We start from the raw sequence: 25,305 nt of genomic DNA on the forward strand, positions 1-25,305 counted from the left end.
GAATGAAATGCTTTTAATTCTGAGATATGTCAAATGCAATCCAAAACATCACAGGAGTCCTGAGTCTATCCCAGCAGCACTGGGCGCAAGACAGGAACACTCACTTGCACACACACATGAAATGTTAAACTCACTTCTAGAGAAAACAAAAGCATGCTGCACATTGCAAGATAACTTTCTATTGATTTTACAGTAAATTAAATGCAACTGAATATCCCAGGCACATCAAACTTGACTTGAACTAGTGAGTACACAAAGAGAAAAGGTTAAGAGAAATGATGACAGATTTTCTTTTTTAATCAACATAAACAAAAATACATTCAACTTTAAGAACAGATTTTATACATATCTTTAAGGGTATAAACCTTCTGGCTGCTTAAACGATAAAACACATAGCAATATTTACATATAAAAAGGTACATTACAGGAATAAATAATTACATCAAAAGCAACTATGACATCAAAATAATAAAGTGCTATACACATTGAAAATTAGAATTAGTAGTAATGAATGACTACATGTACATGATGCCAACCAAGGACTGTGATAAATGTAAACTTGCCTTATTTATTCATTCCCATTTTTCATACAGTACATACAAATACAAATAATGCATTTTCTATATTGACACCAAATCATATGAAACATTATTTATTCATGATTTTATTAAATATTACAGTACATTTAAGGCATTTTCTCCCAATACAGATGAGTGGAAACATGAAAAAAATATTATTTAGCAAATGTAAGATCATAATATTTCTAATAAGGCATTTTTGAAAATTGTGAGACAGTATAAAATGTAAATTTTTACATGATGGCATATTCTTCTCTGACCTTATATGCTATTTTAACTCAGCAGGCAGAACAACTATTAGCTCAGTACTTGAATAAATATAAAATGTTTCCTTAAACTGTTGATCATAACTTGAAAAGACTATGAAGAATAAAACCAAACACCCAAAGAATACAGGGGTCTTTAAACCTCATTTAAATATGCAGGTTACATTTTATTTATATATATATGTATATATCGATGGGCGGTCACTGCCACTACCTGGCTGGGATGCCAACAGAGTGGAAGAACCAGGGGAGATGACATTGGTGAGGCAATACCTACCCTGGGACAGTAGAGGGCAGCCCTCCTAGGCGGTTGTGGCACCACGGATTCCCGCAGGGCATGTCGGGAGATGGAGCTTGGTGCAGCCCTGTTGGGTTCTGCGGGGGCCGTCAGTGGAAGCAGCAGAGCCCTATAGAGGCTCTCCAGAACACCTGGGAGTGATTCCAGGTAATACTGATGAGCCACCTGGAACACTTCCGGGACCTGAATAAGAGGAGCCACCTCACTCCATTGAATGGCCAGAGTCGGGTGGAAGAAGACAAAGTCTGAGGAGGAGTGGAGGTGGCAGGACTGGCGGCAAGAAAGGACTGTGTATTGGTATGTTGGTGCTAGTGATTGAGCACTTTAAACTATAAATAAACCGGGTGTTATATATATATAATATATACACACATACATATACACACAGAGAGAGAGAGAGAGAGAGGGAAGAAAGATGGATGTGTGTGTGTGTGAATACTGTTTGTGTACTTCATGTAAAATATGCCATTATCAGACAAAAGAGGTGTGGGAATCCCCTCTCGTTACTTTGACATCAAAATGCTGCATGGTTTTCTAGAACTAACTGCTACAGAAAAGCAGCTGCTTGATGTGCACTCTGGGAGAGTCTACTGTCACACATTGTTAGTAAAATTTTAGATTAGGTCTCCCAAATTTCAGTGGACTTGCAGAGCAATTACTCCACAAAATAACCTGCACTATAAACATGTATTTACTATGAACCTTATGTATCAGAATTGCCAAGTACAGTATACATTTACTAAATTATACACTTAGCTGTTCACTTAAATAAGTTCCAAAATAAGTATATGCTCCATCACATCTACCCACCCATTCATTTTACTAGCTTAACATCACCCCTACAAATTCAGGGTGGCAAGGGCCTGGAACCTACCACAGCATTACTAGAAGCAAGTTCACAGCAGGACACACTCACTTTACTACCAACCCACTTTCCTCTACTACTGATAATAAGAATATTTAGAACCTAAAAGCAGCCCAACCTTCAAGTTTGTGTAATTTCTGTGTGATGATAACTTTTACAGAAAAAGGGAAAGCATGAAAATTTTGCTAACCATTGTGCCAATATGTTATCCCATAATTATACTGTATTAATGCTAAGTATTGTACAAAATTGAATATGTATAGACTCCACAAATATAAAATGTTACAAAAGAATATATTATTAATGGTGCCCTATGTGCTCTCACATCTTTTTCTGCCCTTGGCTAGTTTTTCTTCTTATTGATGTGGAACCTTTAAACAGTATTGCTGTTCCAAATTGAATTTAATCATCTGAGCCAATTAGTTGTTCATTTGCTAATGTCCAAGTATTCCGTGTCAGGGTTTTAATAATGGTGCATAATTCTGAGGTCTACAGAAACTGAAATGATATATTCACGGCAGCTCTATTAATTGAAAACTTCAGTTTCAAGTAAATAATGAGTCCCCGCAGTCCTCAAAACATCCCCCAAGCATGCTCAAATACATGGGGGTGTTGGGGAAAAAAATTTGACAACAAAACAATTAGAAAACACACAAGAGTACCATTCCATGTTACACACTTTGTTATGCAATATCATAAATCTGCAATGTTTACAGTGCAATATAAAAGCCCCCTAATAAAATATTTTCACCATGTAAAAGTCCTTGTGCTATGATAACAAAAAAATACACAATGTAACAATAAAATAACATGATTCATATTAACTGAACCAATACCAGAGCAAAAACATCTTGATGACATCTGATTTGAGATAAACATTATTCTTGAACAATTAAAAACAGAATACCTGATAAAACAAACTACTTTTTCAGAGCAGTTTTTCCACCTTGAAAATCCCTTTTTAAATAGCAATAGCAAAAAAAAAAGAACATAATTTATTCCCAAATGCACAAGCACGGTTATTAGTTACAACAGACATGATAGTGGTACTAAGCAAATATGAAATAAATAAATCACATTAAATGTGAACAAATAAAAAAAATGACTCAAAGTACTGCAAACAAGATTATACAGCAGACTTTCAATATTTGTAAATTATTACAGATAGTGATTAAAGATGTACTCAGTAGTAAAATGATTAAACTAGATCCTTTAAAATTCAGTTAATGTTATTTTAGCATTGTTTTCCTTAACATTGGAAGGCAAAGAAACCGCATTGTGTCAGGTATATGAGACAGCATAATTGGTGAAGGATGTCATGCCATACATTGGATCAACAAAACACAAATAAGAAAATATGACCTGACTACCATTTAATAAAAATTTTAAAAGAGGTAATTTTATTACACTGGGTACATCTGAAAAAAAGTACATATGCTTTTTTGTTGTCTACTTTGTTCCTTTACAACTTTCAACAGTGATTACTGTTTTTTCACAATTTCATTACATCTTACTTGTTTAAAACATGTACCAAACTGTGTTTTTTTATCTTCATTTTCATCATGAATATAAGTGACAACAAAATAGCAATATAATTTTTTTTTTTTTTTTGGGCAACATTAGTGGAGAAGGTACATGTAGTAATGGTTAACATGCGAAACACTGCATAGGACACAAATAAAGTGCAAGACTTTCAGCTCAGCAGAATGTGTCTGGTACAGCTGCATTTGGGTAGAATATTGTCAGTCCTATTAAGCGCACAATGTGCACAGTACACTAACAGGCAGTACAGTCACAGCTAACAGCATGTGTCTAACAAGGTGCAACTGTACTTCCTACATGATGAGAAATTTGGTTAAACCGAATCTTGAGGTCAGTGCACAAGGAACTGATTTAGCACACCATGCAAGTCTTTGCACAATTCAATGACTACACACTAAAATATGGGAATTGGTGACACAAGAAGAAATTTCTTGTGTTGCTTAAACAGCTGACGTAATTCTTTCAAGTTATATGATCAAAATATACATACTGTATGTTAAGCAAGAGCATGGAGTTAAAAGCCAAAAGCATGCAGCTAGGGATGGTAAATACATGATTCAGCAACATTCTGTATAAACTTCTATAACAATCAATGCTATTTCGACGTTTGTATATATTTAGAAAAAAAATCACAAATGTGGCTGGGGCTTTATAAAGGATGTAGGAATAACAGCACAGTTATTCTGTGTTAAAAACAGTCATCTTTGGGGATGAACCACAACAGAAGGCAGTGCAAGCAAATTTCTCAGATATATCTGAATGACTGCTACCACAACTGTCTCAGTACAGGAGCTTACACATACTGCCATAAAAAATATAAAAATTAAAAGGCAGGGGGAGAAAACTAAAGAAACTGAAATTACACCAGTTAAAAAATAATAGTTACATTTCTGTTCAAAAAATGAGGATGGATACCTATCTATAAATGTATACATATATACACATACACACACTGTATAATATACACATTTTTTATACAGTGATTGTATTTATGTATATATACACACACTGTATATACACATACATACACAAATTCACACAATACATAAATGAATTCAGTTTTGAAATATATAGACTGAAAATGAAAGGAACAGTATCATATACAGTATATGGTATGAATTGTGAATATCCATCCATCCATTACTCATGCAATACTGATATATAATGGAGTGAATTCCCACTGTATTAAGCCCTAATATATACACAGTTTCATTATTATTTCTGTAGACATTTCATTAGTCTACTACATCATTTATGGCATACTGGCCTTCAAAATTAATATATTTGAAACTATAATTAATTTTAACATTTTCAATACAGACAAAAATTCATTGCATATGCCCATTTGAAACACACAATATTTTATACATACATGGAATATGCATAAAATATTTATTGTAACTAGCAGGTTCAAAAATAGTCTCTCCACAGAGATGGCACTGCTCTAGGATTAATAAAAATCTTTTACCAATTTTTGCACATGCTGCATGTAAATATTATTGTGGGCAATGCATGCATGTTCAGTGCCATCTCTTGAGCCACTGGTGTAAAGAGGAATAAAACTGCCTACGACAAAGGAGAAATACTTCTTTTTTTTTAATTAAATAAAAATGTTCACCTCATCATCATGAAGTACCTTGCGTGTTAAAACATACTGGCCTCTTTTAATAAGCTTGTGCGAATATAAATCATTACTGAGCGCAGAAATTTGGTCACAATTTCTTTGAAGAAATAAAGTGCAAAAATTAATATTGATATCATAACTGGTAGATAAAACCAGGGCAGACTCATTATCTTTGACACAGTGATGTAATGTCACTGTTGCCTCTCAGTTGCTGCAGCCTAGGTTTGAATCCCAGCCTAGTTATTTTCTGATTAGAGTTTTTACATTCTACCAGTGGTTACATACATTGTGAGAGAAAAACTGGAAACCTATAGTAGAATCCGTAATTTGTAACTTTGTACCATTTTATTTTCAGCAAGTTGGTGTGTGTCTACCCATGATGGAAATGCACATATTCCAGGATTAGTTCTGCCTTACGCCTAAATGTTGCTAAAAGTGCCCTTCAACTTTATAATTAAGTGAGTTCAGAATATGAATAGATGGAATGATCCACAATCAATTTAATTAATAAATATCTCATTAATGGCTATGGCAAGGTGGAAAAATATATACTTTTTTGGCAAATGGCTTCTCTGGCTTTGATACACATTTTTTATACAGTCATTTGCATATACATTATTTATGCAAATATAATATCAAAAGGATAAATCCAAAAATATTTTAAATACTCAAAATAATTTCATTTTTATATGATAGTCTAATAATTTTACTTAAACCAAAAAATGGATTTATTTAGACATCAGAAAATGTTTTCTAGGTGTGTAGAATGTGTACAACTAAAGAATTCCAGAGGCTGTAAAGTTTAATGTATTCTTTATGGAATTCCTAAGCACAATTTCCTGGATTGAAACATATGTCCCTGTGACAAATCCCACAAACCCAATAATACTGATTATAATATTCTTGGCTATGGCCCACCAAGGAAGGCCATCACTGTAGAAGGCAAATATCTCTAATATTGGTGGTAATATGAGAGCCAGTGCACTGCTACTTATGGATCCAACAAGAGAAATCACCAAATCCAGCTCTGGAATAAGGATAGCAAGCAGACCTAAAAAGGGAAGAAATTTTAAGAATGAATTAAGGAACTTGTTAAGCACTCTAATAAAATAAATCCCCAAAATGATTTTAAATAATATCAATCCATTTTCTGAATCCACTTTATCTTGGGTACAATTTATGGAAAATGAGAATGTACCACAGATTCAATAACCAAACAACAATCCTTAGACAATCCCCCTCATACATACAGTATACACAAATTTTCTAGAGTCCAAAACCTGCTATATATTCTCACAATAATATTAAACTTTAGCAAAGAAAGTATTTTGTTTCCAAATTTAACAGTTTCATGAAAAGCTTTGACTGAAAGAAACAGCTCATATAACATGCTTTTCTCCCCAACCAGTTTTAGGTGTATTTGCATATAGTGTGCACAGCACCTACTGCAATAGCTTCTGTCTGTGTATCCACATCAAATAATTCGGCCACCAGTGGAACAATTTTTTTGTAATGTGTCTTACTTGGTTTTTTTTTTAAGGTAATTTGTTCAGACAGTTCAATTTTAGTTGAGTTTAGTTTCAAACCGATCACACTATACAGAGATTTCAAATTTAAAAATCTCACATTGCAAAACACTGGCAAATCTGCAAACTCATTTATCTTAAAACAGAGAAATGTTATGTGCACCTTTAAAATATATACTTCGCGGATTCTCTTATTTCGCGGGTGGCTCTGGAACGCAACCCCCGCGATGGAGGAGGGATTACTGTATATCAAAATATATTGCGTCATCACGCCTCCCACGTAAGCACGTGAACTGACCCGCTGCCGTTTGCAATGCCATATTCGCGAGATACAAGTTTAATGAGAAGACACGAGGTATGGACATCGCAACATCACACACACATATATATAAACTATTTTCCTCTTTTTCACCTCCAATAGCGGCTATTGATGGCAAACAGTTCCCCAGTACAAGTTAGTGAAACACCAGCAGACTGTGTGGGCAGGCAGAAATTTACTTGCGTCAAAAGATGCTTGTGCGGATGCTTAGCTATGTGCATGCGGAAACCTCTGCATCAGCAAATTGTTCTGCTTTATGAGGTCTTTTCAGCTGTATTGTGTGCAAATGGCAGAAAACCTGAGCACAGCATTCCACTACTCCTGATGCTTTTAATTCTTAACAGGTAAATTAAATGATTTGCCTAACTGTAAAAAGTATAAACTGCAAGCAAAAAGTACACTGAGGAATTTAAGCCATTATGCGCAAAGTAAACAAACATTTACTCAGTATTAACCTGACACTAAACCAGCATCAATGCTCCATTATCTGCAGTTCAAAACAAAGCTCTTGATTCATTACTGTGCTAGACACAGATTACACTGCATATACAGTGCATCCAGAAAATATTCACGGCGCATCACTTTTTCCACATTTTGTTGTTACAGCCTTATTCCAAAATGGATTAAATTTATTTTTTTCCTCAGAATTCTACACACAACACCCCATAATGACAATGTGAAAAAAGTTTACTTGAGGTTTTTGCAAATTTATTAAAAAAAAAAAAAAAAACTGAGAAATCACATGTACATAAGTATTCACAGCCTTTGCTCAATACTTTGTCAATGCACCTTTGGCAGCAATTACAGCCTCAAGTCTTGTTGAATATGATGCCACAAGCTTGGCACACCTATCCTTGGCCAGTTTCGCCCATTCCTTTTTGCAGCACCTCTCAAGCTCCATCAGGTTGGATGGGAAGCGTCGGTGCACAGCCATTTTAAGATCTCTCCAGAGATGTTCAATCAGATTCAAGTCTGGACTCTGGCTGGGCCACTTCAAGGACATTCACAGAGTTGTCCTGAAGCCACTCCTTTGATATCTTGGGTGTGTGTTTAGGGTCATTGTCCTGCTGAAAGATGAACCGTCGCCCCAGTCTGAGGTCAAGAGCACTCTGGAGCAGGTTTTCATCTAGGATGTCTCTGTACATTGCTGCAGTCATCTTTCCCTTTATCCTGACTAGTCTCCCAGTCTCTGCCGCTGAAAAACATCCCCACAGCATGATGCTGCAACCACCATGCTTCACTGTAGGGATGTCATTGGCCTGGTGATGAGCGGTGCCTGGTTTCCTCCAAACGTGACGCCTGGCATTCACACCAAAGAGTTCAATCTTTGTCTCATCAGACCAGAGAATTTTCTTTCTCATGGTCTGAGAGTCCTTCAGGTGCCTTTTGGCAAACTCCAGGCGGGCTGCCATGTGCCTTTTACTAAGGCGTGGCTTCCGTCTGGCCAATCTACCATACAGGCCTGATTGGTGGATTGCTGCAGAGATGGTTATCCTTCTGGAAGGTTCTCCTCTCTCCACAGAGGACCTCTGACAGAGTGACCATTGGGTTCTTAGTCACGTCCCTGACTAAGGACCTTCTCCCTCGATCACTCAGTTTAGATGGCCGGCCAGCTCTAGGAAGAGTCCTGGTGGTTTCAAACTTCTTCCACTTACGGATGATGGAGGCCACTGTGCTCATTGGGACCTTCAAAGCAGCAGAAATTTTTCTGTAACCTTCCCCAGATTTGTGCCTTGAGACAATCCTGTCTTGGAGGTCTACAGACAATTCCTTTGACTTCATGCTTGGTTTGTGCTCTGACATGAACTGTCAACTGTGGGACCTTATATAGACAGGTGTGTGCCTTTCCAAATCATGTCCAGTCAACTGAATTTACCACAGGTGGACTCCAATTAAGCTGCAGAAACATCTCAAGGATGCTCAGGGGAAACAGGATGCACCTGAGCTCAATTTTGAGCTTCATGGCAAAGGCTGTGAATACTTATGTACATGTGCTTTCTCAATTTTTTTATTTTTAATAAATTTGCAAAAATCAAGTAAACTTTTTTCACATTGTCATTATGGGGTGTTGTGTGTAGAATTCTGAGGAAAAAAATGAATTTAATCCATTTTGGAATAAGGCTGTAACATAACAAAATGTGGAAAAAGTGATGCGCTGTGAATACTTTCCGGATGCACTGTATACCTCATTTGTAAAGGTTCCAAATAATGTAGTTGCATGCATATGCTTTTTCATGTCTGTAACATTCTGTAAGATGTGTGCAGGTATTTATTTTGTAACATTTACCAGCACAGCAAGGGTTGTATTTGTGGTCTGGCAACCCATATTTTGCATTCAGTGTTCTTAACAGATTCTTCAATCTTTATTTCTCTGTGGTATAGAGATGTACTTTAAATGGCTAGCACCAGGGAAGAATCTGTAAGGGGGGCAGTTGAAATTCTGTGGAGAATGGTGATATTTTGTTGGATATGGAGCCATTTCGACTCCCTGAAACTTTACTTTCACTTAATTCCAATACACAGTGAAGTAACATCTCCCGATTAAGATAGGACATTATAAAATCACATATATTTTTATTTCATTAAGTGATATACTATTATACTATTATTAACATATGCTCAAAAAGTAATATGGTTGAAATTTGCCATTAAGAAGTTGTGGAAAATCTACAGTATAGTGCTGAAAAAAAAATCACAATTTTTTTTTACATATGAATTTTTCTTAAAATGTCAGAATGAAAATATTGCCCAGCCCTAGTTGCCATTAAGATCTGAACATCTTGTCCTAACAGAAGGAACACTGATTCTTCTGTATGCAGCAAGACAATGATGCAGAAAACCCAAAAATATGGATCAGCCAAGGCAAATACTTGTGTTGCAGAAGTCTTATAGTTGAAAAAAAATTTTAAAAAATAAAATAAAAAGATAGTCAGTGAAGTGTTAGAGCACAGTACACGACCAAAACAGACAGGGATATTAGGGACATTTCTTTAAGTGGATGCTAATAGCTAGCGAGTTTCTGTTGAAAACATGGAAAAGCACTAGCACCTCCTTTACCTTTGCAATCATACAGAGTGATGGAGGAAAAAAAAAGACATAAGGAGGAAAAGACTTGGTTTCTGCTAGAATTATGAACAGATCTAACTTCATTGTTATCTGTTCCCAATCGTCTCCCTTTATAATCAGAAAGGTCTTTAAAAGTGCAAGAACTACATTATGAAAAAGTCTGTGTCTGAAATAATGATAATGGTTACTCTCCACATGAAGATTTGCATTCAAGAAATGCTTATCATTCATTTACTAAGATTTAGACAGAAACAGAAAATGGGAGGTGTACAAAGTGACACTCAAGTTGGTAGGCAGTCTTTCATGGCAACCAAGGAGAAATACAAGTTAGGAGGGAAAGTTGTGTGCTAAAAATTGTCAGTGTTATTACGCTTAGGTTCTCCCACACTGGTTTTGTTGCTCCCAGGTTTGTCTACAAAACTCTGTTGATCTCAATTTGTATTTGAAAATCCAAATTTTTGCACTTATTTTCAGTTTTCTATCTCTGCATTTATGTTATATCAGACACTTTGTACTTTGTTACTTCAATGATCTCTGGTGTCTGGTAGTTTGTACTGGTAACTATAACAACAGGGGCAAGCGCTACTGTTGTGTTAGAGAACCCTTCATAGATAGCAGCTCAGCAAGCCTTTTGGCTTAGAGTTCTTCTTTACTGCAGCTGCAGACATCATAGGTATTCTACAGGCCCAAGTTTAATCCTCACATCCCTGCAATACTTCTTAAATATGAATGATGTTTAAATCAATTCTGTAATCTTCCATTGTCTTGTACTATATTATTATGTGCTCTATAAAATGAACTGTGGTGTGGTTTGCCATGAATTATCAATACTACACAATTAATAATGAATGTATTACTGTCCATCATTTTGTAACAGCAACAAGCTTTTCTATCTCAGGCCAAAACTACAGCAATTAGTATGAGCACATACTAAAATACATTGCCCTGTTCAAAGAAAATTGTGTTTACAGGATTTTGACAAAAGACAAACATATAACAAAATGTGTACCTATTGAAGTAAAAATATTATGAATTGTTAAGTGTAATTTGTCATATATCAGGGATGTATAGTACTTCATGTTCTGATTACTGTAAGTGCAGGAGGTAACATATGGAAAACAGGAAAGGAGAGATGAACTGTAATTGCGATAATATTCTTGGTGGTTACAAATTCGTTTATGCTCTTTCTCTCACTCTTGTCTGTATGTGATTAGACTGATCTTTGTATAATTATGCTATTTTTATATATAACATTTACTAATAAAAAAGCTAGCAATTTCAGTGAGATATTTTCAAAAAAATATATATATATATATTTAAAAAAATAAATATTTAAAAATAGTAAATAGCTACCTGTTTTTATTAATGATTGAGTACAAATATTTATGGATAACTGAAAAAAAAAACTAAAATCAAAATATTTAAAATATATTATTGTTCAAATGAATCCATGCCAAAAGCAGCAAAAAAAAAAATTCTACAAAAATGGTGACATTTTGGAACAACCACATACTAACATTTAGGTATATGAAGACAAAAAAAAAACAGTGGGCTTAAGAAGTGGGTGAAGGAATTCAGGGAAGCAAGAACCGGAAAATGGCCAGCATTTGTTCTGCAGCAATCAACACCCAACAACCCACCCAAAACAGGCACTCCTGTCTTTGTAACATATGTGCGTGTACAGTAATCCCTCCTCCATCGCGGGGGTTGCGTTCCAGAGCCACCCGCGAAATAAGAAAATCCGCGAAGTAGAAACCATATGTTTATATGGTTATTTTTTATATTGTCATGCTTGGGTCACAGATTTGCGCAGAAACACAGGAGGTTGTAGAGAGACAGGAACAGTATTCAAACACTGCAAACAAACATTTGTCTCTTTTTCAAAAGTTTAAACTGTGCTCCATGACAAGACAGAGATGACAGTTCCGTCTCACAATTAAAAGAATGCAAACATATCTTCCTCTTCAAAGGAGTCAGGAGCAGAGACTGTCATAAAGGCAGAGGAAAATCAATAGGGCTGTTTGGCTTTTAAGTATGCGAAGCACCGCGGCACAAAGCTGTTGAAGGCGGCAGCTCACACCCCCTCCGTCAGGAGCACAGAAAGAGAGAGAGAGACAGAGAAAAACAAGCAAGCAAAAATCAATACGTGCCCTTCGAGCTTTTAAGTATGCGAAGCACCGTGCAGCATGTTGTTTCAGGAAGCAGCTGCACAAAAGATAGCAACGTGAAGATAATCTTTCAGCATTTTTAGACTAGCGTCCGTATCGTCTAGGTGTGCGAACAGCCCCCCTGCTCAATCCCCCTACGTCAGGATCAGAGAAAGTCAGCGCAAGAGAAAGAGAAATGTAAGCTGGGTAGCTTCTCAGCCATCTGCCAATAGCGTCCCTTGTATGAAATCAACTGGGCAAACCAACTGAGGAAGCATGTACCAGAAATTAAAAGACCCATTGTCCGCAGAAACCCACGAAGCAGCGAAAAATCCGCGATATATATTTAAATATGCTTACATATAAAATCCGCGATGGAGTGAAGCTGCGAAAGGCGAAGCGCGATACAGCGAGGGATTACTGTATTTATGTGTTTTGCAGAAGTGGGTTTCATTTGCTCATTAGACCAAATCTCTGCTCTTACATGAACACTTATTTTGATAAAGGCAGGACAAAACAAATGAATAATCAATCCGCTAAATACATGCAACAGCAAAGATTAATTTTTTTTAATAAACATAAAATGTTTTGTAAACTTTGCAATAGTAGTGGTCCAAAAATGTTTCTTAAAACAGACTTAAAAAGGAAGGAGATATATAAGGAATAACGAGTGGTTGGTATATTTATAAAAAATGTTACAAATATAAATTTTGAATCCATGAATTAATTTTGCAGAGTGGAACTGGCTGCTTCCCATTGACATTACAACTGTTATGTATAAAGCTTTCCACCCCTTTAGAATTCTTTTTCCTAAACCACTGAGGCTTTTGCTATGAAGTCTTACAAAACTGATCTCTAGATTGTGTTCTACAAACAATATGAAGCAAATTTCCACACATGCCAGCATCGCACAGGCACCAATATTTTATGATTAGTGTTGCAGAGTTATACAGCATGTTATAATAAAGATTTACTTTAAAAGAGAAGAACAAAACAAGTCTTTTCATATGTTTACTTCTACTTAGGCTAACTGTTCTCAAGTAAACAATTCACTTTTATATTTACCTAAAATAGAACCTCCGCCTCAGATCATTGCCCAGGAATCATTAACAGACAATTTAACAGAAGCACAATGCAAAGTATCTGTTAAAAGTTATCCGCAGAATGCTTATCTAAACAGAGGGTTAAGACAATGGCAATTTAACTACCAATAAGGTTCAGACAAAAAATTAACAGAATAGTACCTGAAACAAATATTGGTGGTAGCAAATAAATAATGTAACAGGGTCTGCTATGGCTCAAACAACTATTCTAGTACACCCTGCAGGCTCATGTCCACAAATCACATGGCTGTTGAATTACAAGAATGTGAGGACTGATTCAGTCCTACAGTACTAGACCTTAATGATGGAAAATAGTTTTGCAGATGTAGAATATTGGTTGTCTGTCACAGAAGGAGCCACACTCTTTACTAAGGAATAAAAATACATACTCTGGAATCAGGCATTTTGATGAAAAATGGTTTCAATTCAAATCTGGACCTTTGTGAAGTTAAACATCCCAGTTAGGCTCATACATACTGTACTTAGTCTCATGGCTGGGTTGTGAGCAGCTCAAATTAGGGCAGGTGGATAGTTACAGAGAGAATACTATACATACCTAACATAATTTTAGAGTATTTAGCAGTCTTCTAGAAAATTACAGGCATTACTAAAATGGGTAAAGCCTTTTGACCATGTAATCATACTAGATTATTTCACTTCTCATCGAGGAATGACATATTGCAGTTATCTGGAGAGGAGTTATTGGGAGAAAAACTCTCTCTAATATGAATCCAAATAAAGAACTCTTATTTAATTGTTATGCTAGTGCGTTTAACACATAGAATATTCAAAAACAAAGGTAGGAACTGATTGAACCCGTTTCCTGATTTTTGACACACGCTGTAATCAGCTTTATACATCATTTTCTAAACCATGTCCATATGTTCTGGATACCAAGTTCAGGACAAAATGAGCTGCCTAGTTATCAGTTAGTCACCACTATTCAGTGAATCAGCCGAGATGGCTCCAATTTCCGGTGGTTAGTGGACTGACACCATAGGAGTAATAAGGGTTTTACAGGGAATGCATTGAAGACCTCTGCGTTCAGGATAAGTACAACTCCAGAAGAGTCAGGGGCACAGTCGCATATCTGACTGACACGGAACACATCATCTCTCTCTGGAGCCACAATAAAGAAAACGATATTAAAATGCATAAAATTAAATTCTTTAATAGAAAACAAAGGTGTGAGCTAAATAGGGATTGTGTGGAGCTGAATAAAACTTAAGACACAAAGATTCTGGTGTAAGTGCCTTTAACTAAATGTGACAGCTTCTAAATCAGTATGATTCTTGAATTTGAAATTTCACATCACAGATTATGCAGGTTCTAGAGTTCACGTGACTGCATCTTCTGGTATTACAGCTAATACATTTCTTTGATGCTTACAAAAATTCTGTTGTACAATATTTGACTTTTGCTTGTACAAGCCGAGTATACACATATATGTATTTGTTCATTAATAAAAAAAAAAATCAAACGGGAAGCCTCTACCTGACAAAATGCTATGACAGTTTCCTGAAGTGAATGCCCAATTTGAAAGCAGTTTAGTAAAGACACTAAGAACGACTTTTTAGCTGACCTCAAGAGTTTTAAAATCTCAGGTAGGGCAGGTGTGACAATGACAGGATTGCTTCATTCATATAGCTTTTTAAGGACTGCAATACACTATATACCTTTTTTGACACCCACTGAATGCTGAACCTAATTGGAAAGGGATCTCTCTTTGAACTGCCTTTCCCAAGGTTTTTTCCATTTTTATCCTTACAAGGGTTTTTTTGGGAGTTTTTCCTTGTCTTCTTTGAGATTCAAGGCTGGGGGACTGTAAAGAGGCAGGGCCTATTAAAGCCCATTGCAACACTTCTTGTGTGATTTTGGGCTATACAAAAATAAACTATTGTTTTGTTTTGTACTAGTAAGATATGTTGCCTTTGCATAAAAAATGGCATTAGCATGTTTTTAATAAAGTCCAAGGTGACCAGTATATTGTATGCAGAAGAATTAAGCTGTTTGTACAAAAACAATAATGAACAAGCAGGTGCACTATGATCAAACTACTAATCTTACAGATATACTTCATATATTAATTTTATACTTCATATTTACTACTAATAATAAAAAATGTAAAGTTTATTTTTTAGGTATTTTGAAGTTTCACAGTTTCATTTTTGATGCAACAAGCACATCATCTTATCAGTGACAAGCACAGAAGAGTGGAATATTGCGGGCAGGAACCTCCTGCTGTGAGCTAAGAGCTGTCAAATCAAATATACAGTCATGGATTAATTCTTGCAGGAACGTAAATGCTTGCTGGGTAAACCTTTAAATGCAGCACTCTGTACTCAGGTCAGTTGTGTCAGGAATCTTGTAATCAAAGGAAATGGTGAATATTGTGGAAAAAAAAAATCTATATTCTTTGCAAGAAGTGCCTCTTTAAAGCTCTTAAGTATCTTGTCAGTCAGCCATAGAGGTTTCAATACTTAAAGGGTCAAAACATGAGACTGGTATTTGGCTTAGAAATGTGCTTCCATACTAACAGAAATAAATGGATTTTCATATTTTTTTTATTAAGGTTGTAAAGCCTTATTAAACAAACGCAGGAAAATGTTAATATTATCCTAATATCCATTAAGCAATAAAGTGTAAAAACATCATCATATTAACTCATCAAGAAATATTTACTGTATTTCAATGACGAATATATCAATAATCCATTAAATGTTTTTTTTTTTTTTTACTCAGAACTTGTTAAAATTACTAAAGCATTTGTAGATTATGAATGTTTACATGGAGTACACAGCTAAATCTAATAAACCATGATGGTTTTGTTCTGATTTCCAGATGTCTGTTAAAAAAAGATAAGCGAGTTTTCATGCTGTATTTAAAGGAAAACATAATACCATTATTTTAACGTAATTTTTTTTTTTACACTGAGCCAGTAATAAACATTAAGGAATACAAAAGCTTACAAAAGAAAACAAAATCAAGCTACCCTGCAGATGAAGAACAAAATAATTTTTTGTACATGAAATATATCTTTTTCAGTTCATGTAATGTTCTGAAAGGAAAAAAAACACACCTTATTTACTGTACAATTTGCTTCCTAAAATAAATGGTCTCTTTATAAATAAATAGATAAAAAAAACTCTCATTGCCCATGATTGATCAGTTCCTTAGACCAATTTGAAGTCTTCTTTAGAATAGATTTGCTTGGCTCTTTTATTACACACAAGAAGTGTGCGTCATTCCCACGTGCAAAGAGTGATGTACTGTATATTGATTAGCTGCACGTAGCATCAACAGGGATAAACAGACCTTCAGTACAGAGAACATGAAAATCTTGAAGGTGTAAAATCTGCAGTGCTTGAAAATTATTTAAAGACTTGTTACCAATTTATACATCATTAGGAATGACCTTCCCCCAAACCCTAAAATCAATCACATTCTATAAGTAACTTTTACATGTCTGACCAACATTTTGACTTTGATCAACATAAAAACTCAGTTAAAACTATAAATAAATTCTACAGATGCTACAAAATAAGTAAACTGAACCAATTCTTGAAATACTCAAATGGCATATACAGTTAAGTCCGCAGCTGAAAACTGGAGTCCCAGCCATCTTGCAGTAGTCTGAGAAATATTGCAGTGTCCACTTAGGCAAAGTTGGTAGATTTCATTTTTAAGATTTAAGGTACAATTCAATGATGTAACACAAAAAGACTCAAAAATATTTTAGCTGGCAACATACATAACAGAAAGATTTACAAACCTTGAACATAACCATTTTATTTATTAACCATTTTATTTTATTTAAATTACAAAAAACACACAACCACTTTAGACTGAAAATATTGAAAAATATACACTCTCAGAGTTTAGCTGCAAAATGTTGGTTTGTGCACTTTCCTAAACCCTTAAAATTATCTGAGACTTAGGGGCCTCATTTGTTTATTTGGAAAACATAGCAGTCAGAAGTAAAATGGTACTTCCACCTGCAGCTAATGTCACTTCAGTACGGGAGCAATTCGCCATGCTACTGTTTAGATCCAACAGTGCTGTGGTGACAATGTATGTGCCCAAACTTTACACCAGCTGTTACTTATGGTGCCAAGCAGAGTTGCGTTGTGGTGTATTAGCCAGTGAAAGCGCTGTGAAGAAGCTGTCTGTTGCTACGGTCCTGCTTTTGTCCAGTCTGATAGTGGCCACGGGACATTGTACATTTGATTGTCGGTACAACAAACAGTTCTGAGCAGACATCAGCCACAGCGCTACTCTTGTAAAAAGAATGGAGATAAATGCCATCAATTCAAAGAGGGAGAGGCAAGTTCGTTGTACCACGTGAACGTTACTGAGAGAATAAATCTGTAACTTTTACAAGTAGCCAAAATTTACACCGGTTGTTACAGACTCAAATCAAATGTATGTTTTTATCATATTGTAGAAATAATAGTAGTAGCTCACTACTCAAAACATGGAGCAACCAGTCTCGAACCTGGGACCTTGGGGTTATAAGGCAGCAGTTCTTACCTCTGCATCATTGAAGAATACATGTAAATTCACTGCTGATTGACATTTGAGCTTGAATTTTTAACTCATTGACAGCCACATGTAAATTGATTGCTTTTTTTTTCTGGTTATATTCTTGAATAAAATCACGTTTATTTGACATTTGGACTAAAGTCTTCACACATTATACACTTCTCGTCAATATTAATATAACATAGAAAACGTTTCTGCTTTAGGTATGTGTTCAGCATTTATTGCATTTCCTTTCATCCTACACTTACCCAGATCTTTGTAGACATGGAACACACATGAAATGCATGTATTCCAAATAAAGATATACTGTATTATTTACTTTATACAACTCCAGGCACCACGCCTCACACGCAAGTAAGGAGCCATGGCTTGAGCTGGGAGAACTTTTTACCTGCGGCCTGAGCTCCGTCAAGGCAGGGGATGGGAAAGCAGTCTGCTTGTGCTGATCAACGCATTTACAAAACAAAAGACGCTGATGGTAGAGGTGCGAACGGATTTAAGGTGGGCCAGGATTACAAGTTTTTTCGTAGGCTTCAGGAATTCTAGTGTTAACCAAAAGAATATTTAGTACAGGATTTTATGATTTCAGCAGGATTTGTTTTACCTCTACTTAAGACATGGAGAAGATCTGAAAATTGTGCATGAAACTGAGAGGAGTCATAATTAGTTACTTAAAAGAGCCTAATCCTAACCAGTCATTTCACTTCTGAGTTGGCGGATTCTTCAACACAAGAGCTCCAAATTAAGAGGCACATCAAATACCTTTGTTTCACATTGTGACCATTTGGCTTTTAATCTATGGAACTTTGACTAAATTATATTACTGATAATTTCACATTTTGATTTTATTAAGCACCATATTTAAAAATTAATACTTTTTAAAATCATGAGTGTTCCCTATTATTAACTCTGAACTATCCAATAATGCTATAGTCAAACTAAAATTCTAAACCAATGCTACTAAAATTGTCAATACCATTTTGTATAAAAGTTTTTTCAAGAAAGTCTTCAAATTCCACCATTTCAGGTTTTAAAAAGCATCCCTTATTTACATAGCTAACAATAGTAACCCTTTCAAAGATTGCACTGAGAATCTAATCAAGTACTGTATCGCATTAGTAAAACGGCAGTCTTTTGGAATCATGTAACTGACAAAAACATATTAGATCTTCCTGTGACACTTGAAAACGTCCATCTTAAATAGATGCAATGCAGATATTAACCTTTATCACTAGAATAAGAAGTCATCTGCCACATTTATTTCACCTTATTTGTAGAAATGTCACAATTGACAGCAGCATTTGCCCTGGAATTTTAGATATGAATAAAACCAAATATACATCTAGAACTATCTGCACAATACAAAAAGAGTTAAGCATGAAATCTGTCAAACAATCATTATTGCTTGACAAAGTCTCGATTAACATAGATTTACAGATCTGTAGCATTCAAGGTTATAGCAGCCTTATACAAAGAAAAGAACAGAGAAACAAAATCAATTGTAAAAAAAATTGGCATGGCATTACCAGACTACTGCGTTATGAATATTTGTACTCTCAGACAATAGAAGAAGTAGAAGTTAACGGAAATGTACCTTCTTTGTTAGTAAATTGATGGTAGCACAAAGCAAGGCTAACATACCAGGAGTGCATCACCCGTTAAAAAAAAATGTAGCCATTGTTGTTCTCTGCAACTCCATTGAAAGATAATCTAATGAGACATCCCTCCTTAACTTATACTGTATTTAACTGATGTAAACTATTTGGTGTTTGGCCCATCAGAGATCTTTATATAAAGGTGAAGTATTTGCAATCTTTAATTACCTAGGTCTTAAAAATGGAATTTCTTGAATATGTTTTTTCTACTTATTAGTGTAAAGGTTTCCTACACAGCTTCCCTAATCTTCCATCAGCAACCACATTTGAATATACAGTATATTGGCTAATAATCAGGAGAATGTTAGCAGTATTTTGCAACTGAATTGCACATGCTAATTATCTATTTGTATTTCCTTTCAATCCAAATATTATATAATTACCAAAATACAAACATCAGAATTATTTTTTTGTTTTTTACTTACAAGTCAGGATTACTAAACCAGTACGGCATAGCAGGTCAACAGCCAGCATCCATCTTTCCGATACACGGGAAACTGCCAGAGGGACCAGTATTTCAGCAGGAACATAAAACTGTACAGCATAGGTAATGAAAATCCCGAATGAGTAGAGAAGCTTCACTGCCTGATAAAGCCTGAAATAAACAAATATAAAAAAGAAAATTACCTAGCTTTTAAAGGACAAATAACAGTTTTAAAAGCTTTTTTTTTTGTTCTTTATTTCGCCTTATACAATTTCTTGTATTAGGAATTTATTAGTTTTCGCATACCCCTTGGGGTCAGAGCACAGGGTCAGCCATTGTACAGCGCCCCTGGAGCAATTACAGGTTAAGGGTCTTGCTCAAGGGCCCAGCAGAGTAGGATCTTATTTGGCAGTGATGGGGATTCGAACCGGCAACCTTCTGGATACCAGCACAGGTCCTTAGCCTCAGAGCCACCACTCCGCCTCCAAGCTTAGTAGTTTCTGCAAAAAAACATCTCGCTACTAAAAAATTAATAAAATCCAAATGTGAGAATATATAATTTCACTGTCCATATGCATTCCCCAGTGAAAGTTGCGGTGGCAAAGCATCAAGCAACTTTTACCAGGTTCTCAAACAATTCCAGGACATTCACATGCCAGGTGTGACATAAAATTCCTCCTGCGACTCTATAATGTCTACCCCAAAGGTTCTACTCCAATGTCCTATTGACGATTTCCTCACCCTGTCAGGAAGGGTTAGTCCAGTAGTTATGCATAGGAACCTCTTTTCCATGACATGTACTCACAAATTCATTTTTTGGTCACTTCTCAGAGCTTGTGGCCACAGATTAAGGTGGGAGAGTAAACAGCAGTAAATTAAAAGATTTACTAAAGAACAGAGTCCCCAGTTAAGTACCATGGTCTGGAACAATTTCCATAAAGTTAGTGCCATTGAACCAGTTCATTCTGTCAATGTCATGGTCAAATCTACTGTCACTTGTAACTAGACTTCATTTTACTTGACATTTCATAATTATAGGCAATAATTCTCATTCCAACTATATCAGCAATAAACAATTTTGTTCTTATATTGTTAATGTAGTATGCCAGGCTTTTATGTTGAAGTGTTCTTCGTCAGAATCGCTTGAAATGGAAACCAAAAATTATTTAATTTTAAAATTAGTGGAAACAGAAAGAAAAGGATGAGAATGGAGAGCAGCAGGTAGTCAGTCCTGCTTCAGCTTCTATACAAAAGTTAGAGAAGCAAGCATTTCCTCTCTAGATTGCTTTCTGTTACTGTTACACACTCCTGTAAGAAGAAGGAATAGTCATGTGCCACAAAAAGACAAGATGACTTCCAGTTAGCACACAACACAGATAACTCCAGAAGGTTTGCATCAATATGCATGAGAGACAGGGAGTAGAGGATCTGCCTTGTTTTTGAAAAAATATAAATCTGAGACTCAGTATGACCATTGTTACATTTCTGTAACAAGCTGTATTTTTTTTATCATGCCAAAATAGAAGATAATTGTTCTATAATTAAAAAGGATCCTCTATCACAGAGAATGTCCTGCACTCAAAGTTTTTTTTTTTTTTTTTTAATTCTTTTAAGATGATGAAAGATTGCATCTTTACTAATGAAAAGTGGATTTGAATTACAGCTTTCCCAATGTTTGTGAAGAGTCTTCATGTTCTCACTGTGTGGAGTATTCCCACCCCCCTCCCAGCCCTGTCATATGACAGTGTGGGTCGGCTCCTTGCTCCTTCTTCCATAATGGGAGCCTCTTGAACTTGATACCATCGATAATGTAACAGAGATGAGCTGAGCCGAGGAGGACAAAACACACCCAGCAAGGGGATGGTTAAAAGGGTTTTTATATTAAAAAAAAAAAAAAACAACAACACAACAACAAATCCAAATACTGTGGAGCCTCGGTACACGTACAAATCGGTTTGCGACCAAAAAGTTTGCCAAACTTTTGCCTCGGTTCACGACCACACACTCGGTATACGAACAAGCCAGTTTCCCTTTCGGTTTGTACATGTTCAGTCTCTCCCTGTGCATTTCCTGTGCAGCAAGCAAGGGAGAGAGAGCGAGAGAGAGAGACACACACACACACACGCACACACACACACGCACAGAGGCAGTGCGAGAGAGAGAGACAGACGCACACACACAGCCAGCGCGAGAGAGAGAGAGAGAGACACGAGAGAGAGAGAGAGACACACACACAGGCAGAGTGAGAGAGAGACAGACGCACACACACAGGCAGCGCGAGAGAGAGAGCTGGATGCATAAGGTAGAAAGGCAGTTAAAGAATGCACTGTGCTTGATTTTGTTTTCACTTCTGTTTACAGCGATTGGTTCGTAGCGTGCATTGTTGCAATATTACTTTTCTTGGTGGTTTGTTAAATTACGGATTTTTTCAAATGTTCATTTTTTCCCTGTGCTTAAAACTCATTAAAAAAAAGTGTTTTTAGCCAGCGGTTGGTAGCGCTATAGCGCAAACTATTGCAGTGTTAGTTTCCTCTGTTGTTCAAGGTTTTCTCAGTGTTATTCAATGTTTTTTCATTTAGTTTACTATTACGCTGTGCATTCTATGGTTTAATTAACTATATTTGTGCTTAAAAACTTAAAAAAATATATATAATTTACATACAGTTCGTATGGTCTGGAATGGATTAATTGTATTTACATACAATCCTATGGGGGAAATTATTTCGGGTCACGACCAAATCGGTTTACGACCAGAGTTTTGGAACGAATTATGGTCATGAACTGAGGTTCCACTGTAGTGTCCAAAGTGCAGTGCAAAAGTAAATTCAGTAAATAAATACTCCGTAAAATCAAAGTGCTGGTGGAGGTTAAAATCAATATATAATCCAATAAAAACCGAGATTAAAATATTGGCAGGAGTCTTCTTTAAATTCTCATCCAGGTGCTTCTTTCTTAAAACTGGTACCTCTCTGGCTTATCCTTCCTGGGCCTTGCAGCACAGACAGACATCCACCAACAGGCGCAGACATCCATTAAACCTAGCCTGTGTACCTGCCATCTGATCCACGGCGTTCCACGCGGAGCCAGCGGACCCTGCTACCACGCCCACTGCTACCAATCCAGGCTCCACCCAGTGAGAGGACTCACAAGAGCGTAGCGATCACTCCTGCTCCTGGCTGCTCAGCAGGAGTGATTCTCATGCACCCTCCTGAGCGCTGGCATCATGCGGTCTCCTGGGGCACCATCCCCACCCACCTGTTTCTCTGAATAAGTGCCGGCTTACTCCCGCTCCTGTCTTTCTCACTGTCCTTTAACCTCCGCTCTCTTTTTCAGTCTCTTTTCTCTTCCTTGCACTCCCCTTTATAGGCTGGGACAGCAGTTTCAGGTGCGGTTGGATGATTGCCTTATCATCAGCCCGGTGCGGTAATTAGACTGCCCGCACATGCCATCAAGGAGTCTTCCTAGCAGATCGCTTGCACCTGCTCCCACTCTCCAGCACAAGCACGCTCATTATTTATTGACTCAAACTGCCACTCTGAGCCATGGACCCACTATACCACAAGGTACTGTTGTTTTCCTCCCATATTCCAGAAATGGCTAACTACAATGACTGGTGAATTACAAATATATTGGTGTAAGTGAATATAGGTGTATGACCTGAGCCTTGTGTTCAGTGTTTCCTGGACAGGCTTTGCCCTCTCCCGGTAAAGTGAAGTGGATTACAAAAGACTGAAAAATTACAGTGAGTCTGTTCTTCATAAAATGCCTCAAAAGGTTAGGCAGGGGAGTACTGGGAGACTGAGAAAAAAATATGTAACAAGAGTGATATAAATCTCTGTTAATTATTAATTACCTAGGGTATCTTAAAAAATTAACCCAGTTTAACTTAAGTTTGATGACAATAATGAAGGTAAAAATGATTTGCTCTTCAAGAATCCCAATACTAAATTACACGCTTGATGCCCAGTATATAATTATGCAGTGAATGGTAACTTATGCTCTCTAAAATTAACAGAGAATTTATTTCTGTTTTAAAATCACAGATAAACGAACTTCTTTATATAATATATACTGCATATAGGGTTTATATACAGTATATACACATACATACATACATATATATATTGCAGCAGATATGCCCCTTGTCCACCTCTCGGACCCTCAGGTACCACTCCAAACACAGGGTAAAAGCACAAGACTCTTTTATTTTTTTCTTCTTGTACCGTGCACAAAGCACCCTCCACTCCACGCTCATATAAATACCACAATTCTCTCTCACAAACCAATCCTCCTCGTCCAGATACTTCGCCCTCCTACCTCCCAGCTCAGCTCAAAGTACTGGGCTTCCCAGAGTCCTTTTATACACCCTGACGCGGAGGTGTTCCTGTCCAACAGTCCAGAGTTCCTTATTCCTTCCGGGTCAGGGTAAACAGTCCTTTTCATCAGCCCGGGAGCGCGTCGTTTCTTCCTGTCACATGACCATGAAGTACTCCCGGGTTATAGGGCACATAAGAGCCCACGAGCCCTCCTACAGCGACGCCTGGTGGCCCCCAAGGCATCCAGCAGGGCTGTGTGTAGAAACTACAAAGTCCATGAGGCCCTGCTGGAACTTGGGGCACGTTTATGCTGTCCGGAGAGATCCTCCTGGCGGCCTGGGGGTGAGGGCCGGAGTACGAAGTCGGCAATCCACCACAATATATATATCAGTGGGTACGGAAAGTATTCAGACCCCCTTCAATTTTTCACTCTTTGTCATATTGCAGCCATTTGCTAAAATCATTTAAATAAATTTTTTCCCTCATTAATGTACACACAGCACCCCATATTGACAGACAAAAAAAAGAATTTTTGAGATTGTTGCAGATTTATTAAAAAAGAAAAACTGAAATATCACATGGTCCTAAGTATTCAGACCCTTTGCTGTGACACTCATATATTTAACTCAGGTGCTTTCTATTTCTTCTGATCATCCTTGAGATCACCTTCATTTGAGTCCAGCTGTGTTTGATTATACTGATTGGACTTGATTAGGAAAGCCACACACCTGTCTATATAAGACCTTACAGCTCACAATGCATGTCAGAGCAAATGAGAATCATGAGGTCAAAGGAACTGCCTGAAGAGCTTAGAGACAGAATTGTGGCAAGGCACAGATCTGGCCAAGGTTACAAAAAAATTTCTGCTGCACTTAAGGTTCCCAAGAGCACAGTGGCCTCCATAATCCTTAAATGGAAGACATTTGGGATGACCAGAACCCTTCCTAGAGCTGGCCGTCCGGCCAAGCTGAGCTACCGGGGGAGAAGAGCCTTGGTGAGAGAGGTAAAGAAGAACCCAAAGATCACTTTGGCTG

At 36.8% G+C, this 25,305-nt stretch overlaps 1 protein-coding gene across 1 annotated transcript in view; it reads right to left on the bottom strand.

Annotated features, from left to right (window-relative positions):
- Positions 1-232: 232 nt before the first annotated feature.
- LOC114660131 (proton-coupled amino acid transporter 1-like) overlaps positions 233-25,305 on the bottom strand; it is an 82,447-nt gene continuing 57,374 nt past the window's right edge. The window contains exons 10-11 of the mRNA XM_028812625.2: positions 19,957-20,126; positions 233-6,224 (exon numbers count right to left, since the gene is read on the bottom strand). Of these exons, the coding sequence (XP_028668458.1) occupies positions 5,950-6,224; positions 19,957-20,126 (445 nt within the window). The 3' untranslated portion in view covers positions 233-5,949. The remainder of the gene's footprint in view (positions 6,225-19,956; positions 20,127-25,305) is intronic.

The sequence above is a fragment of the Erpetoichthys calabaricus genome, chromosome 11 (genome assembly GCF_900747795.2).
Source record: "Erpetoichthys calabaricus chromosome 11, fErpCal1.3, whole genome shotgun sequence".
Taxonomy (NCBI): Eukaryota; Metazoa; Chordata; class Cladistia; order Polypteriformes; family Polypteridae; genus Erpetoichthys; species Erpetoichthys calabaricus.